At 39.4% G+C, this 19,564-nt stretch overlaps 1 protein-coding gene across 1 annotated transcript in view; it reads right to left on the reverse strand.

Annotated features, from left to right (window-relative positions):
- Nucleotides 1-93: 93 nt before the first annotated feature.
- Nucleotides 94-19,564, reverse strand: part of LOC137385518 (probable JmjC domain-containing histone demethylation protein 2C) — a 53,232-nt gene continuing 33,761 nt past the window's right edge. Inside the window, exons 8-24 of the mRNA XM_068071996.1 lie at nucleotides 18,177-19,386; nucleotides 17,749-17,917; nucleotides 17,365-17,511; nucleotides 16,157-17,263; nucleotides 15,220-15,487; nucleotides 14,931-15,126; nucleotides 14,055-14,299; nucleotides 13,245-13,636; nucleotides 12,425-12,565; nucleotides 11,997-12,122; nucleotides 11,757-11,886; nucleotides 11,230-11,385; nucleotides 10,049-10,228; nucleotides 9,097-9,423; nucleotides 8,708-8,847; nucleotides 1,230-1,406; nucleotides 94-730 (exon numbers count right to left, since the gene is read on the reverse strand). Coding sequence (XP_067928097.1) covers nucleotides 524-730; nucleotides 1,230-1,406; nucleotides 8,708-8,847; nucleotides 9,097-9,423; nucleotides 10,049-10,228; nucleotides 11,230-11,385; nucleotides 11,757-11,886; nucleotides 11,997-12,122; nucleotides 12,425-12,565; nucleotides 13,245-13,636; nucleotides 14,055-14,299; nucleotides 14,931-15,126; nucleotides 15,220-15,487; nucleotides 16,157-17,263; nucleotides 17,365-17,511; nucleotides 17,749-17,917; nucleotides 18,177-19,386 — 5,318 coding nt within the window. The 3' untranslated portion in view covers nucleotides 94-523. The remainder of the gene's footprint in view (nucleotides 731-1,229; nucleotides 1,407-8,707; nucleotides 8,848-9,096; nucleotides 9,424-10,048; nucleotides 10,229-11,229; nucleotides 11,386-11,756; nucleotides 11,887-11,996; nucleotides 12,123-12,424; nucleotides 12,566-13,244; nucleotides 13,637-14,054; nucleotides 14,300-14,930; nucleotides 15,127-15,219; nucleotides 15,488-16,156; nucleotides 17,264-17,364; nucleotides 17,512-17,748; nucleotides 17,918-18,176; nucleotides 19,387-19,564) is intronic.

Genomic DNA, 19,564 nt, shown 5'->3' on the forward strand with positions numbered 1-19,564 from the left:
GTAAAAATATTGTGGATTCGCTGACAGTTGCTAGTCGTATAGCAGAAGCACATTCGTGTCTGATGATTAGAAACTTATGAAAATACTGTCATGCCCTGTTGATACTTGTATATTGCCGCAACATCAGACAATTCCAATATAAATCAAAGCTAAACAGTTTGTAAAAAGCAAAGAACATATTAGTAAGGCTAAACAAATCTGTACATGGTTTGACATAAGAGACTAGCCATCTATCATATGCCTCCAAAATAGTAAAAATATTGGATTTGTGACATGGGCGGTGCAGTACAAGTGTTTAGCTTGCTATCAGAATCGTTGTATGAACAAACCGCTTTGAAGTATGGTAATAAGCACACGCTGTACAAGTTGGCTGCCATTTAAAGGCAAAAAAGAAACCTATATATCTTCTGCACTATTTACATTTGCAACAATATTTATATAATTATAAACAGAAAACCTAGCTTCCGATGCAAGTGTTAGCGATTTTATTAAATATAACTAGTGACTTGACAAAATGCTGCCCTCAGCTTACTGGGTCATTCTGGTCTAGCACAGCGACAGCGTCTTTGATGGCGTGATATATTATATTTTTGACTTGTAGCTTATCTTCATGATTAGTGTGTGTATTCGACAAATGTCGAAACTCTTGAGTCAAGTTGAAGCAGTGATGGAGATGTTCCGGTGAGACGAAATCTTCTGCGACTTTTATGCATCCATTTAGGTTTTGAACCTGTAAATAGATGACGTTAACGAATAACTGAAGCAATTGCCAACTCAATACATTTGAAAAACATGCACAATGCCATACTGACCATTTGAACTGGACTTAATTTAACATGTTCAACTGTGAAATGGATCAACATGTAACTGTTTTTCAACATCTAGGTATCCGTATACTTTTACAACTTCCTCTGTAAAGCAGTACTATGTTTGCGTGTAGCACAATGAAAGAACTATGATAATATGAATTTTTAGCCTGGCTAGACATGACCATAGTACATACATGGTAGATTCAAATGATTATGGTCGTGTCCATTATCATGTACTTGAACTATCACAACAGAACGCTTCCTAAATCAACCTGTAGTAGTCTTCATGAAAGCAGAAAAATATAGTCCCAAGAAGGTTTATCAAGTTTTTTTGGAGACAAATCTCTACCAAAAGCACAAAAAGTTTAAAAACTTCACAAATTGCTTCAAGGGAGAGAACTTTTATTCAATACAACCCACCTGGTGCGGTGCTCCCGCGGGTATAAAAACAGCATCACCAACGCACTGGAGTATAGGGTAACCATAGACGCCGTACTCATCAGCTAATCTTTGTCGCAGATGCTTGTCTAAGTAGAACTGCTGGTCATGTATTGGGTCATGATATGGCTCTAGTTCCATTCCCAATTCCAATGCAACCTGCCACAAAATATAGATGCTCATCATCAACTGTGTATTGTATTCAGCCGACATGTAACTTTACTACAATACCTGCCATCCCTATTCTATCATCAATTATATGCTACCTGCAATCAACCTCAAAATGATAAAACTGCAACTTATGCTCATTGTGTTCAAATTTAAATAATGCAGAAATATTTTACAGACCTTCAAAACATGTTATGTAGTTAAAAACGCTCTTTTACAAAATAATTATGACAATATGACTCGATTTGTTTTAATGACCTACGAGAAAAGATGTGTACACGTCAATCGCCACCCGTTCCCATGTTAATAGGGAACAGGTTATAATTGAAGTGCAATGATTGGTTGCCCAATAGAGGCATGACAAGCAGTGTCTATTCATATTGGAAAAAAACAATTATGGGAAGACTATCTTAATATGGAGTAATTTCCTCATGGACCAATTTACTTGTAGGAACATATGTATGTGCCAATTATGCATGCCAATGACCATCATTACTACGCAGTCACACTTTATGGCTAACAAATCGCATTATTATAAAAGAAAAACTTTTTTGATGGCTGCGAACATGAGCAAACAAATAAGCTTAAAAATGTGATTGCACTATTGAAGTCATTCAAATGAAATTATGACCAATATAAGGCTAAAACATCAGCTACAATTTGATGTCATTTTTGGCTTTGTAGACCAGCCCTGTTTAGAGATGTATGCGTTTGAATGAGATCCTTTTTTGAAACGCTCATATTCAAGCGGGAGCTTTATTCATGAGGTATATAGTAAGCGTATATGAAAGAGTCCGTGAGCAATAAATATACTATCTCTTCTTTAGTCAATCATCAGCAGTTTTGTATATAAGTCATAATAAATGTTTTCGCTAGGAAAAGGTGTTGTTTGTGATCTCGAAGTTACAGAATTTACTGAATTACTATATCGCTAATTTACTGAATTAATTGACATCGTTAATTTACTAAATTGCTGCATCGACACGTTCCATTGAGGAACAAAATTTGAACGAAGCTTCAAGTACTAGCGAAGGTGTCTCCAAGAGTTTTCTGAGCATTAGGTGGTAAGTTTGTAGTTAATTGTATTTTTATTGCTGATAATTTTACTATACATTCAATAAGTTACCTGAAGATGATAAAAATTTAATTTTTTGTTAGTACCCAAGTATCCAGATGCGGAGTGTCTAAAACCATCTGAAAGGCTGCAGGAACACGAGATGTACACCGTGGTATGTAAAGAAAGGAAATCATGCACCTACAGATCATTGGTATTTTGGACATATCCAGAAGGACTTACAAGACCAAGAGTGGCGATCACTACCAATCTGCGTATACAACATAGTAATAGCTATATACATATTTTAGGACTAAAGATGAAGAGGAATATCCAGATACAGTCAAACATGGATAACTCGTCCACGGATAGCTCGAACACATGGTTAATTCGAACATTTCCTTTGGTCCGTTCCCACGTAATGATAAATTGCTATAGATAACTCGAACTCAACACTGTTAATTCGAACTGTTTTTTTGCCCAACAGCTACCGAAACGGTTGTTTTCGCTTTAGAAAATCACTTTATTCAAAGCCATAGAGGTAAACTTCATCTTTTCGTAATTCATAAGCGTCGTTATTACCACCATCGGCAAAATATTTTTGTCAACGACTTTTCTAAAAGTTTGGTGAAATTTGATTTATACTGCGATACGATGAATAGCACGGGCTAGCCGGGTCACGCGCGCAAGAATTTTCGCCACGCACATACAAAACAAAAATCGCATGTTGTTTTGTATGTGCGTGGCGAAAATCCTTGAGTGTGTGACTCGGCTAGCCCGTGATGAATAGTTTTCCGACGTTGATTCCGTGTTGAATCAACGTCGGAATGTTGAATGTTTAAAACGTCTTAAAAATGTTGTAATTAAACATATACGTTGTCTGAGCTACAAAAAACTATTCATCGTTTGACCTAAACACAGAATACGTGTGTACATTCAATAAGTATCTATTAAAAAAGCGTGAGTGATATACAATGTACCGTAAAACCTCGTAAAACTTCTAATTGAACTGCCTTGGAGTGTTGCTCTTAACGAATCCCAGGTAAAGTAAGGTAATCTGCATAAACTTCAAGAAAAAACGGCAAAATTGATCGTGGGTAAAACCCCAAAAGAAAAAAATGTCTTTTCTTTTGAGCATTTCAGCAACGATCAAGTTTTGCCAATGTCAATCTGAAAAACGTCCTGGCAATAACATCACCTCAAACAACAAACCAATCTCAAGTGATAGAAAAATCTCTATACTTTTTCATGAAAACGTTTTAAACTTTACATTAGAAGCATTTAATTTGAAACAAGCCATTTGTGCTTTTGATTTATATTATAGTTTGTATATGTACATGTATCTACTAATAAATAAGTAAATATATGGACTTGTGACAGTGCTCTGATAACTTGAATGCTCTGATAATTCGAACACTTTTGCTCGGTCCCTTGAAGTTCGAGTTATCCATTTTTGACTGTACATACATACAGAGTTTGAATTTACTGCAGTAGAGTAATTTGTCCTATTATACGAGCTGAAGCTATGTGCGTGGCCACGACTTGGATGGATGTTTTAATGAAAACTTTTTGCTGAGATGAAAATTTTTTGGCTTATAAAATTTCTATAATAAAAGTTTTTTGAAGATAATGCAAAACATGATTTGCAGAACATATTGAATAGATCATAGCCCCGTCGCCACCTGTGCCAAAATCTTGTCTGAGAGATGGGTTTATGGAGTGTAATCAGAGCTGTATTGAATTGACAGGTACTTTTGTATAACTCTTCTAACGGGCCAAATATTAAGAGCTACTCGAAAAGCTTTATGCTCCACACTACTAAATGAAAACAGGCGAGTCCATGCCACAAACCACCAACCAGGTGCAAAAATGGCTTTATCAACTTTTTGCCAGAATCGGTGGGTTAACTAATTTTGAAAAAATTGACATTATTTTGCATTCGCTATTTTGGTCAACTCAAAAAACCATGTTTTGTACTGGAATAAACAAATCAAATATGCCGTAAATTCTTTTTTACAAATTGATGCTAGTAATGACTAGCTAACACTGACTATACATGACTTTTTAGGAATTCAGTTGGTTTCTCCATATATTTGAACATACTTTTTCAAAGATGCGACTTGCTTATTTTATCTAGTAACTAGTTTCCAGTGTGGGTAGCAACTGAGAACTTCGCTGATATAAAGACCGCGATGAAATGAGTTAATTCGACGACCTAATTATCATTGACTGGCAGAAACGGAGTCGGTACTCAGATGTTTACACAGCATTTAGAGGAAACTAATATGACAAGTTATGAATTTCCTTTATTAGAGACGTTTAAGACATTCATAATAATGTATCTGTAGCTAGATTAAAAATTTTATCCTATCAATCATGAGCAAATACAAAATAAAATATATGCCAATATACCTGCGTATGACTCCACTTCTATCACAATAGCCAATGTGAATACGAGAGAGAGAGAAGAGAGAGAAGAGAAAGAGAAGGGAGAGAAGAGAGAGACAAGCTCTCTTACTATATATGTACATCATTTTGGGCAAGTCTCGGCACCTATATTTTTCAGAGCGTTTTAACCCTTTCACTGCCGTCCATGTACAAATTTAGCTATCGGCCTACTGCCAGCCATTTTACCGAAAATTATCGATATTACTGCATGATATGTATACAATACTTTTTCAATTTCAAACTCTATCTAGAACGTTTTTGTTATATATTTTATTTTGTCAACATGTTAACAAACACTGCTACGCAAAAAATTCAATGTATCTATGCTTGCGCATTGATAAAGCTATGTGATGCTCTGATTGCTACGAAGCTAAAACCATCCTCTGCAATCCTCTTTATTCTTATAAAACTATTACTTTCATCACCATCAGAGTCAGTCAATTAATTAAATAGTGCTGCTATTTAAATATCTGTGTAATCACGAAAATCTAAATCTGAATCGGGTATAATGTCATCAACACATGTAGTTATTTGTTTTCTAACTCGGAAGGTACTAACAAAACTTATTTTTTAAAATCGAAATTCTCAAACAAAAATTTAAAGTTGATTCGCTATTGTAGGCTAATTTTATAGAGAAATTTTCGGACAACACTGTCAATACCATGAAAGTTATAAAGATCGTTGGTTATTCTGTCAACGAATAATAAAAGCAAGTTACTACGCAATTGCTGGGAAAGTTGATAGAAAACGCATAAATGCGTCTACGGCAGTGAAAGAGTTAATAGCGATAAAGTTTTGTTGATTTTAATCTTGAAAAATCTTACCAGTCAGACTACCTCAAACATATAATACCTATACTTTTTGATAGAATCAATTGAATCCAATACATTGGATATCAATATCAATTGAATACAATCAATTACATCTTCAAGCTGAATTGTGCAAACTAAACCTTTTTTACAAATGAAGGCAAAGACTTGCATTTTAAAATGCACTTTTTGTCTCTCAGTTTCACTGGATGTTATTGATATATAGGCAGGCCTTCATTTGAAAGAATGAAAGTGTCTGAATTTGTAGTAATGAAAACTACTTAACATTACGCAATTGTTGGAACTATTTACATGGATGGTAACACAACTCCAACTCGTACTTCTACCAGCATTACATTTACTGTCAAATCTTAGTTTACAATTGATCATTTAGGTATACAATCTTTTTGACAGACAGTGCAAAGTTTGAGCAAATACTTGTATTGACATAAAAAGTTATTTCCAACATACGGCAGTCATAAATTGTAAATCTATATATATATGAACTTCTTCTTCACATAGTTTTAAACAATGTCAAACAGCCTTCATACCTTATGTTTTAAACTAATTCAAGAAGATGAGTGAAAATGATAGCAGAAGGCTGAAAACAACAAATAATCCAAAATAGAAGCCAACTTTTTTGGATTAATTCTTTAGAAGAATCTTCGAAACTGTCAAGTAGTTAACCCGAAAAAAACAAAAGTGATGTGAAAGAAAACAACCAAAAGCGAGCGAAAGAGGGGAGGGCTTAGCGTGATAATGAAAAATCAAATGTAAAAACTAAACAATAAGTCAAGAACTTATAAATTTCCCGGTTGAAATAGTTTTGTATCTCTATCCGCGCCCTCACCGATGCACCATCTGTATTCTGTAGCACCAAAGCTACAACCTGTCTCATTTTATCAATCTTTACTTTATCAAGTTTTGCACACATAATTTAGTTTCTTTACAGTTTTATATACTGTAACTTCCTGTGAATGAATCGAAAATTTGACATTAAATTTCCAGCTTGAAAATCCATTCTCGACTTGAATGGCGGTAACGTTTTTCATGACATGAATTTTAATAAAATTCAACTCCAAAAAGACATTGCAAATCAAAATTACATGATATGACATATAGGGATTTATTTATAAAATACTAGTAATCCTTCTTAATATGAGTTAGATTAAACACAGTCTATTCTTTACCATATAAAACGGCATTGCTAGGATTCGCTTCTAAAAAATGTTTTTTTAATTTAATGCTTTTTCGTAGTATTTGCCCACAAGCCTATGCCTCGGTAATATATTTGACACTATTTTCCACTAATGTCCATCTGTCCTTTTTCTTGTACGCGAATCACAATTTCCGCCATTAATTTGTCTTGTGGATTGGTTTTTCTATTAAAAATGTACATATTACTAAATATGGCAGTTGTGTTCTATTGACAAGGCAGGCCAATATGATTTTGAAGTATTGTTTTTTGTAGCTGTTTAAGCTGTCATCTCTCGGTCTTTTGTTAATTGTTGTATGTATTGCTGACAGCACAAAAAGAAATCGTTTTCTCAGATGCGTATCGCCCGCCTCTGATACCACCTGAACTACAGTAATACTTTAACTTACGAGTGCCCCAACGTACGAGAAACTTGAGATACGAGCAAGCTTTTAAGCACGTTTTAGCACTAACATACGAGCCATGTTTAAGATACGAGCACGTGACTCAGTTGCCAAGTATGCCGGATGTGTTTTATGAGAACAGCATCACTCTGTATTTTTCAACTGCTCGGGTTATACTTTTGTACCGTGTTTTTGTGCGCGATTTTCAGTGCAGAATTATGTGAATTAAAAGTGCTGTGCGTAGACCGAAAGTTTGCCAGTAAAATGAAAGATAATGCAAAGAAAAAGCAAATGATAACAATTGATATTAAACGAAAAATTATTAAAAAATATGCGAAATGTGTATGGGTGATTGAGCTAGCTCAACAATATGACAGAAATACATCCACAATTATCAAACAGAAGGATTATATTCAGGGCATTTAGTTCGCAAAAGGACTAATCGTAGTTTCTAAATGGCGCGGCGATCTTCACGACCGCTGATGGAGAGACTGCTCAGGCATGGGATAAAAGATAATCAATTGGCCGGTGACAACATAACTGAAACGATGCTACGTTGTGAAAAGGCCGGTTCTGTCTATCAAAACTATAAAAATAGACATTCGGCCAAGCTGGCGATTGGTCGTGCATTAACCCTTTGTGACGACACCTGAGTTCGTCTTAATCCAAACATGTCGCCCTTGCAACATGTTGAAAGGGCGACAAAGGCAAACGTCCTTAGATAGGTTTATCTTAAAACGGCCGGCTAGTCGTGAAAGCGAAACAAAGGAAAAATTAGCAAACCAGCGAGAAACGTTAAACTACGAACGCCGAAGAAATTTCAATTACGTTAATTAAGTTAAAAATGAAAATTTGCTTTTAGGTTAGCTTCTAAGTTTGTCTTTTAAGACTTTGATAAAATCTAAATTTATTAAAGTCAACTGTTGTAGTGAAGGATAGCTTATATCTCCCTCTCTGGCAAATGCTAGCGTTAGCTGCTATTGTATGTACGTAGGCCTATTTAATTTTATATTTCAATTAATCACATTTCCTTGCATTATTTTTTATTTGTTGCTTTTTGAAAGTATGTGGTAAATTAGGACAATAACCAACATGTTTTTTTCTGTTACAATATCTTGTTTCGAGTGTTTTATTTGCATTTTTAGAGTATGGAAACCAATCAATATATATTTAATTGTTCTATATATAAATAAATTGCACCAACATGCGAGTAAATTGACATACGAGCTCAGTCTCGGAACGCATTAAGCTCGTAAGTCGAAGTATGACTGTATTAGTGATCAAATGATTTGAGTTACATTGATTAACTTTCTAAGTCAAGGTTACACCGTATTAGAATAGATTAAAACTTAAGATTTATAAGAACACAGAATTGAAAATACCTTGTTAAGCAAATCCCGCATTTTGTCGGCATCACAAGCATCGTAGATGTGCCATAGGGCACCAGGAGTCTCATGGTCCTCCGTGATTCGTCTCTTCATCAATTCATCACAATCCGACTCATCGATCAACCGCATCACATCTGTTAAATAATTTCATTTTCTCAATTGCAAATGATTGAAATTACACCTGTATTATCCTATCATCTTGTATTTAACAGATACATGAAAATAATGCATGTTAAATTCGCAATTCGGACATCTGGTTCACTATCATCTATTTTACAAGCTAAAACGCTTTCTAATGCCCGATACCCCGTTCGTTCAACTCGACTATAACAAATAGTGACACAACAATTCTATAACCCTCTAGTGAACGACGTTGGCATTACCTTCTTTCAATTGCTCCTCATTGGCTACGAAGACCATGACATTAACCGCATCTGAGACGTCGAGGTGCAGATTGGTTGTGCCACTTTGGGGATACTTTGCCAATCCATAAGCAATGTACATTTTTGGTCCAAGATCAGGTTTGACAAAGAACTCCGGGAGCCTGCTGGCCAGATTAAGATCCCCATTGCGCTGTGTATATTGGGGCATCGGCAGAGCTGCCATCAAGTCTTGAAAGCGTGACGGCATTGACTCGGCAAAATCCTCCGCTGTAGGCCAATCCTTAAGCTTGAGAATGAGCGGTTGACCATCAGCGTCGGTTAGTCTCTCTGAAAGAATAGCAACAACCATCGTTACCAAAATGGCCGAATGTTAGCTGAGGTTGGAGTGGGGATATCAGCTAGGGGAGAGTCCAGTAAGAAGGGCAGCTGTAGAAATTAACTGTAGCAAATGTTGTATGATCTATATAAACGCGAGGAAAAACAATCAGAGCAATGTTTTATTAATTAATTCTTTCAGACTGTTACTAGCTGCTTCAAATCAATAGCACACCTTATAGTGATAGGAAGTACAAGGTCACACCGCCTGCCTGAGTACTATTTATTGCACAATTAATAACAGCTATATAAGTATGCCTAAGCAGTATCTGGAGGCAAACAAGGTCTTATCACACAGTTCAGATTCTCACAGAATGTGAATTATCTGTACTTAAGATATCCTATGGCTATTCGTCACCTTATACACAGGTAGCTCGTGTTTGACACATGCAGAATAATTTTAGAAAGCATCAGCGAGTAGTTACAGTGTCAGGCAACAGTAGCAACAACTGACTAGACCAATAAACTTGATATCAGATGCGAATTGCGGAACAAACTCAGCTGAGATGTTATAAGAACCTGCACCGACGAGCAGGTGAGACAAGATGACGAACACGACTAGAGGTCGATAACTTACTTGATTGATCCTCGAAGCCATCCCAGAAGCACTTAATCTGGTAGCCACTCAAAGGCTCATTCCTTCGGCAGTCTATGAGATCATGTCGGATATGGCCAAATTCTTTGCTAAATGCTTTGGGAGTCCACAACTCTTCAACTTCCATATGATTGGACACATTTGAGACAATAACTGGTTGGCCTGACAACAAAAGACCATTTATTTTGATGAGATTGTACAACAGAAGTCAGTTCTTATCAATGGTATGCATAGATACAAGTATTAACTCTATAAGCATGGATGCAATGGGTTGCCAACATTAAACCACAACACAGCCAAATAGCCAGGACGTACTGTCAACACCTGCTACCCGATGCCTGTCAACCATAAATGGAGGAAATATAGAATAAAAAATAACGCGAGGTCTTCAAAATGAACACTGCCTCGAATTATATGCAAACACTGATCTCCATAAAAGATCTGAGCATATCTGAGACCAATCACTCATTTCTAAGAAAGATTAACATTGATCTCTATGAGAGATGAGCAATGGTCTTGAAAAGAATAGTGGTATCTATGATAGAGTAACATTGATATCTATGAGAGATGAGCAATGGTCTTGAAAAGAATAGTGGTATCTATGATAGAGTAACATTGATCTCTATGAGAGATGAGCAATGGTCTTGAAAAGAATAGTGGCATCTATGATAGAGTAACATTGATCTCTATGAGAGATGAGCAATGGTCTTGAAAAGAATAGTGGCATCTATGATAGAGTAACATTGATCTCTATGAGAGATGAGCAATGGTCTTGAAACGAATAGTGGCATCTAAGATGGAGTAACATTGATATCTATGAGAGATGAACAATGGTCTTGAAAAGAATAGTGGTATCTATGATGGAGTAACATTGATCTCTATGAGAGATGAACACGGAGACCTATAGAGGATAACCTGAGATCTTTTTGAAAGATAAACACAATTGCCTCAGAGAGTTGAACAGTCATCTGCACAAGACTTGACACAATAAAGTGTATTTTACCAGATGCTCTAAGCTCAGCAGCGATAACGCTGCAGTCAGAATGAGTACAATATTTATCATAGGAACACAGACTGAACTCAACATAACTATGCACAGTCAAGAAATTATTTTAAATCCAGCAATATTTGTGAAATGGAATAAATCTAAAACCAGAACATACCTAATGTCCAGCGTTGAGTAAAAAGTTCAAAATTGCCAGGGTGTTGAGGGTCCAGCAGACGAAGGAGTTTGCCTTCACAAAGCCAACTGTGTTTTACATCCGGATAGAGTAGAGAGGTTTCTTTGAGATAGCAAATGGGTATTGCTTGAGTACGACCTACACATAAACAGTGAACCAATGTAGTCTTATGCATACGAGTATATTTACATTTAGTAAGTGCATATATACCTGTACATAAACGGACCAATCAAGCTACAGTGAATGATGGACAAAACTAGAAGTTCATGAGAAGGAGCGGAGAGCCAGTGAAAGTAGAATGAATACTTACTATCATTGCATCGATTAATCAATGAAAGGCAGTCAGGCGCTCAAACAATGTATTAAATAACTTCATTCAATTCGGTCAAGTGCTTGAATAAGTAAGAGGCAGGCAATTACAGTATGAGTGGTGTAAAACAATGGGGGAGTGTTTGACTGGAGGTAAGCGAACTATGTACAATGCCATTCCTAACCAAATTTCACCTTACCTGAAAGGTAGGTGCCGCTGCGGCGCTGATAGTGAGCAAACTCATGCGGGCTTTCATTCGCGTCCCACCCTTGGACTGACTGGCCTTTCCCTTCGCTTTGGTCGACTACAGTATTCACTATGTCATGTACCTGTGGACAAAGACCAGACAAGAACTGAATTGGATCGACTACGCCCACATCGAGCAAGTTGTTTGAGAAACAAGCAAACGCTCAGCTTTGACTACTAATCATTTAGTTACCTTGTCTGAACTCACGCCGTTGGCTGGAATTTTCGTCAGCAACTTTCGTAGAGTAGTGCAAGGTTTTTTACCGTCAACCTCTGACAGGTTTTCCACCTCTTCCATACCGCTGCCATTTAACTTTACCTAAACAAACAACGCAAACTGCAGTGTGCACAAACAGAGCAGAACAAATAAGGAATATGCAGCAGGGCAGGCTAGCCAAGGTTAGTCGAAGGCTGCTAGTGGAGGCGCGTGACTCATGACAGATCAATAGCAGTCATTCAATGAAGAAGTTTCTAGGCTCAATGGCTCAAATGAAGCCATTCATAGGCCTATAGCATATCTGCACCGCGTGAACATTGAGCAAACAACTACTCATGCGTAAAGTTCACAGAGTAATCTTATCACATTAAATCTAGTGATACGTGTCGAGACTTAGCTCCTACCTCTGTGGATGATGGAGGGGCGCTGGTAGTAGGCGCCATTGCAGCGACATCGGCTAACAGACTAAGCGGATCGTCCGAGTAGGTATTCAAAGTCTTATTGTCCAACGACGTAGATAGATAAGTTGACTGCCTGTAGACATCCTGTGGGTAGACAGGAGGTTATCACGCGTGGCAACCATACCCGCTTTATCAGCAGGACTAATACAGACAAGGCCCCTCACCTACACTTTCTTGCTATCAATCATTATAGTATATCATATATATCGCCTGTCAACTAGCAAACAAGCAAATGCTCGTTTAAACAATTAGATGACAATCATTGAATTCGCCTATTCAGTAGCCAGTGTACAGAGCTTACACTATAAGCACTTGACAACCAGTACACATAGCTCACACTGTAAACCCCAACATAACCAGCGTACAGAGCCCACACTGTAAACCCCAACACAACCAGTGTACAGAGCTTACACTATAAGCACCTGACAACCAGTACAAATACCTCACACTGTAAACCCCCAACACAACCAGCGTACAGAGGCCACACTGTAAACCCCAACACAACCAGTGTACAGAGCCCCCACAGTGAACCCCCAACATAACCAGTGTACAGAGCTCACACTGTAAACCCCCAACACAACCAGCGTACAGAGCCCACACTGTAAACCCCTGACATAACCAGTGTACAGAGCTTACACTATCAGCTGCAATACAAACACATGATGCACAGAGGAGAGACGATTATAATGACTTCTAAAGGCAACCTACAAGCAATCTTCTGTCACACGTATTCGAGTTCAATAGGTTCAAGAGGAATTCTTACCTGTTTCTCGACACCGTTCACAGAAGGTGAGTCCGGAGATAAGAGTTTATCAGGAGTGCAAGAACAGCGAGACTTGATGCTGTGTTTTCGCCTTACGTGGTGTATGAGATTACGAGCTATCTTTAGTGCGTCTGCAGGCACTATTGATGTCAACATTAGTTTATCAGCTTCATGGTTCTTGCTAGTAGTCGTACAGGTAAGCCAACGTCTATTCTCCTCGCAAACGTTTTTGCTGTTTTTGGATTGAATCTTGCGTTTCACTCGGTAACAGTCTATGCAGACTACAAAACCGCATCGATGGCAGACCCAGTGAGTGTTGAACAGAGTTGTGTCACAGACATCACACATCTCCCTCACTCCTTGCACAGCTCTTTTCCATGCCCTCTTGTTGCCTGTATCAGAGACAAAAAATGCCTGTACTATCTATTTTTTCATTACGATCTTTTCACAGAAGATTTGGCATTAGTCGGAATAGTTGCCAAGCTCGTGTGCAACGCAATCCATCACCTGATTGAATTTTTACATATTTGAGCCTGCACAAGATGATGCAACAGAGAAAACAAGTAAACAAATGATCAGAGGCAAGAGTGCCAAGTACTGGGTGTTATGGAAGAGTAGCACTCTGGCATAAACAAATTTTTAGGCAGAGCTCACGCTGTATAACCTATTTGCAGAAGATAAAAAAGTGTCAAACGACACGCGCAAGAATTAGAACAGGCGCAAGCATTAGAAGTTAGACTCTTTGCCATTTGGGCCGACACAAAAATCTATTTAACCAAGAATACTATTGTCAGCGAGCACTCAATGAACTGTCTTTAGAACTGTAAGCTAACGTACCTGACCAGTTAATGCACTCCTGCTCTTGCTCAACAAGCCTGCAGAACTCCTCCCCAACATTAGATATAATGTATTTCGCTGTCTTTACGTCCTCTTTAGCGATATGCCGGCTTTTAGAAGTTATATGCGGCAGCCATATTGTGACATCATCTGCTTCAACTTCGGATGGATCACAGAAACCGGCTAAACATATTTGTCCAGTTCTGCTGAACTTCAGCCTGAAACGGAATAAATCAAGAAACTATGCCAATGTCAACGTTGGCAAAAACGTCGTCAAAAATCTTGACCAGCAACTGGAATAACACAATAAACGGATAAGCAGTTACTGCAATTAAACAACAGTTCAGATGCATTGTGGGCAGGCTGTAGTGCAGAGATTTAATTGCCAATGCGCTATAAATAACTGACCGAAGGCCAGCGAATCCTATCTCTGCCAATATTTTAGTGACGATTATGTAACGAGAGAGCGAAGCTAGTGCTACATCATTATAAGGCTAGGAATGCATGGCATCGCTGCTTGCCAGCTTGTAATGAGATAGATCATTGCTTGTAATCACCACCGTGAACTAACTCGCAAGGCCATATCAACTGCGCAATGATCAGAACAATTTATCTACGTTGCAGTTGAGTGAATCACGGGGATGAAAGGCTTCCCTTTGCTTTGTCTATATGATCAGCCAGGGTAAACGTTTAGTACACATTGAAAACGCGTAAGAGTTACGTACACTGCTTATTCCCATAATTATTTTATGCCCAGAATATTAGGAGCGTTGAACTAATGCATACTGAGCTATATTGCAGGTCAAGAACAACAGACAAAGTATAACAATTAAAAAGAGGCCTACTTACTGTCTAAATGCATAAAAGCGACAAAATATGTTGGGTATTTTCTTGTTTCTTTGATTGGGAGTTACTTGGCACTCTCGACATTTCGTTAGCTTTGGAGCCATCTCTATGCAAGAGCCATCTTGTACGAAAGGCTCGAGTGTCCGTTTCAAAGTTGTGATGTTGACCCTGACCAGAGGCTTGCTAGCGTAAGGGATTTCTATAATAAATAAGAACTCTATTAGATAACTCACTCCTTACCATCATTTAATGCTGAACGATGACTCTGCAAAGCCACGAGAAGCCTGCATACCTTCCATTCGGTCAGCTCGAAGCGCTATTTCAGCAAGTTGTTTGATGCTGTCTTGCTCGTCATTGTAAGAACACTGGGTATAGTCGTCCCCTCCGGCAACGGGCCACACACTGCCGCTGTGCTGCAGTGACGAACCCGACGAGCGAGAAATGTTCTTAGTTAGTAGGCCGGAGGAGACTTCAGAGTTTTTTGACTTCTTACTTTGCCCATTTTGAGTAGATATAGATGAGTCTGACTTGCGTTTCTTAGATTTTTGCCTGTGATTTCCCTACAAATAAAGTCCAAGCCATGACTGAAGTTCAGACTCGAGCGAGGCTTCTATTGACTTGTGACAACTAAACGTACTCACTAAACACATCCCTTCTTCCTGATACTGCAACATTATCTATTACCAAAACATCAGGCTTTATCACGAAACAGTGTTTACATAAAGCGGAGCGGAACATCAACTTGGTTTTACAACTACAACTTTTTTGTGAGTAAAATCTTAGCCAATGAAATGCATTTCATGATCACGAATCAGAATAGAAATTATTTTACAGCTTGCAGTTAATAGAATGAACATGCTTTAGTAGTCAGTAGCTAGTTGAAAACACCAGCATCAAATTTACTACTTACTAAGTGATGTGGCTCAGTTACAGAGTTAATAATGATAGCCAGAGGTCAGACAACCATAAAACATGGGACTTGTACAGTTGGATGGCTAGCTAAGTGTGTGTCAATTTTTCATCTTATGCTATAGCCGTTTCACCATATGACTAAGAAATAACACTGCAATGCTGTTTCTTTTGTCAAAATTTTTATGCTTCAACTGATTATCTAGTCTACTATGTCGATAACGTTATATTTTCAATGATCATAGCACCAAATACACAATAACAACCGTGATATCTTTGTTACCACACGAAGCGATGTAAACTCGGTCACAACTACCAACCTGTTGTTCCGATTCAGTTTCAGAGGCGGAGGTGGTTGTTTCACTCATATTAGATGTAGTACTACTGTTGAGCAATGTTCCTGAAGCCGCAGAGGTAGGTGATGAAGAAGAGGTCGGACAGATGACACCACCTTCGGCGTGTCGCTGGAGCCATTCTTTTTTTAATTTCATCTTTGGGTGACAGGGTTTTGAATCAGCTCCCTCTGTTTTTATGCTCAAGGTAGGTGATGGCGCGCTCAAGGTGTCACTGTCGGTGTCAATTGTCCCGTTGCTTAATTTTTCAGACTTGACAGTTGCTGCCGGTGGAGGAGATCTGGTTGGACTTACCTTCTTCTGCTCCTCATCGGACTTAAAGAATGCTTTTGTCACTGTGTTCTCTACAAATGCTCTAAAACTCCTGTATAACGGTGGCTGGGTTTTCAACGAAGGTGTTGCCGATGTTGGCAGCGACGGCTGATTGTTTTTAGAGATCGACACAGGCTCAGATTTGACAGTAGGTGATTTATCCTTGACGAATCGGTCAGCTATGTGACTACCGGCATGTTTGCTCATGTTTACCAATGCTGACATACTATTGCTGGCATTGTTGGAGACATTGCTAGCCACTGAACTATGAGAAGCATAGGCCGGGTTCGGTATGAGTCCTTCCTGTATTAATTGATTGGAGAAGCTCGCATGTGTATTCGCTGGTTCTACTGAACCGGTGGCTGTTCGCGGCGGTACGCCTTGAGATATTCGTTTATTTGAATCTTTTCCTAGAAGCAACTTTGGTGAAGATTTGTCTGTTTTTTCATCCTTACAAAGTTGTTGCTGTAGCTGATCCTTGGATACATATTTATGAGGGTAAGGCTGAGACTGATATCCATATAAGCTGTATGCAGCCTGTTCAGGCTTTGATGAGGCAACTTGCGTTGATAGACCAGCTTTTATAAAATGTTCCTCAACAAGTTTAGCCTCAGAAGATGCTTGCTGGCCAGACGTGCCGGCCTGTATTGATTTGATAAGGTGGTCCCTTGGCCGATCTAGCAGTTTATTCTTGTCATCACTTAGGTTGAGCGCTGCTGGAAGCAGATGTGCTGATGAGTGAGGAAGCTGCTCTCTTTCTTCCTGCAATGAATGCTAATGGGATGTACTACGTGTCAGGCAAAGCAACGCAGCCATTGAATATAAGTATGGGGTAAACCGAACAAAAGAGCTGAAGTGCCTACCTGCCGATGCTGATCTTTGTGTTTGTTGTTGAGAGAAAGGTCTTGGGGTTGGCCACTGTCTCCTGCACCCATGTAGCCCTTTTTATTGCACATATTCATCATAGCGTAGACAGAGTTGCTGGGAGATGTTGTGGTTGAGTGAGGCATCTACAAAGAGTCAATCCCCAGTGAGATGATGCAATCGATGAGACATTAGTAATTATTACTCACAGCCATTCCAACCTACCCTGTCTGTTAGCAGCTCAGCTCATGCGCATCCAAGTGCAACAGGAGTAACAGTGTCTGCAGAGTTTTAGAGCCTTTCCGATATATTATTTAAAAATAATAGGATCTGAGTTCAGAAAAGAGAACAAGAGAAGCAACGTACAGATGAAGCACGCTTACCCTCCTCAAACTTTCACTGAAGTGCTGGTCAACGGCCAACTGCGCCGACTCCATGAGAATACGGGCTTGCTCTTGTCTGTCCTGCATTTGCTGCCTTTCTTTTTCCTTCTCTAGTCGTTCTTTCTCTGCCTTCTCCTTGGCAACTTTTTCCCTCTCAGCTCGTTCCGCACTAAAGATCAGACCGATAAGATCCACATGTGGTGCTAGTAAGCACAACCAGCCATTTAACTAAGCTAAATGCTGAATTAATTCATACCTGACAATGAGCCGCCATTGTAAAAGAATTGATCAAGCGAAGGATCATGAAGCATACCAGCCAATCAATTCACATCACACGGAAGAGTAAACTTGCTGGCATTGCGAACTAAGTCACGCTAATCTACTAGCAAACTAATGTATCTAGTATTTGGCTGCACAAGAATACCTACCGTTCCTTTTGGTCCAGAGCTCTCAGTTCCTGTTCTCTTTGAAGGTCATTGACCAGTGGAGGTTTGCTGTCTCCGAAGCCAGACATCATCATCCAGGGGGCTGTGGTCGGAAGGCCAGGTGCCCTTGTCTGCCTATCATAGAGGTTGCCTAGGGCGAGTTGCTGTTGCACAGCCTGTTGCTGAAAGAGGGTCATTTGTTGCAACGGGTTTAGGTTCATGGCTTGTATCTGCCGGTACTGTTCCATCATTTGATATTGATGCATGAGTTGCATGTTCAAGTTCAACTGTTGTGCCATCTGAGGGTTGAGCATGGCAGCAGCTGCTGCTGCCGTAGGAAGTCCACCAGCCAATGGTGGTACGCCTCCAGCAGGTGCTGTCGGCATTGATCTTGTAGTCGGTACCGACTGGTGAGGTGCTTGAGAATTTGATGGTGTGTGTGCCATCTTTCTCACCTCAGCATCCCGCTTTAACAACTCGGGGTCTCTGTAAGGTACGAGAGGAGACTCCTTACTAGTGTCAATTACGAGAGGGCTTGGGGCACCACTGCTTGAGTCAGGACGAAGTTTATTCGATGAAATCGAACTGGGACTATGATACTTGCCGGCTGTAGGAGTGCCAGATACAGCAGGAAGATGTGTGGTAGTTAGAGGAGACGCGGGTGCAATGTTGGGAAAGCGAGTACTTGAGTTTGGCTGAACTAATTGGTGCAGTCGCTGACCATCTCGGTCTCTTGGAGAAACAGTGCTTTCCGTTGTAGCGGCACTGCTATAGCCCGATGAAACGCCGTCGACACTGCTGTCTGACCGCTTGTCTACTCGCTGAGCAATGTACTGTGCAGGGGATGATACAGTGTTAGGAGGAGGCACAGCCAAGGAATGGCTTTGTTCACCACTGAGATTGTTGACAGAGACACCGGAAGAGGGGCAGCCGTCGCTGCTTGCCTCGCTTTGTTGTATGTTTGGTTCTGATACAGCTGCAAGTAATCTCTGCTTCTTAACGTTCATGTCCAGTGCAGAAGCTGCTGTTAGAAATGACCCTGTGGCGACTACATTCTCGACGGTGACTGGTGAATCTAGATTAAAAGAGGTTTCAGATTTCCGAATGGGTTTCTGCTCCTCACTCTTGCGCCTCTTACCGGGAGGACTTTGGCATGGACTGGTAGTTCGCGGAGCTTTACGAATCACTGATGTAAGGCCTGCGGAGAGTCCGGCTGAAGGGAGAAGAGACAGTCAACGAGCAAGAGAGCAAGAGATTCACTCGAAGGCCGAAGCTATGGTTACTGACAGTCTAATTTATTCACCACAGCAAGGATTAAGTAGGAAAAGGTCAGAACATACGCTAATATCTCAAGTTAGCTATGTTTGATTAATGGTCATGGCTAGTCAAGT

This window comes from Watersipora subatra, chromosome 1 (genome assembly GCF_963576615.1).
Source record: "Watersipora subatra chromosome 1, tzWatSuba1.1, whole genome shotgun sequence".
In the NCBI taxonomy this organism is placed as follows: Eukaryota; Metazoa; Bryozoa; class Gymnolaemata; order Cheilostomatida; family Watersiporidae; genus Watersipora; species Watersipora subatra.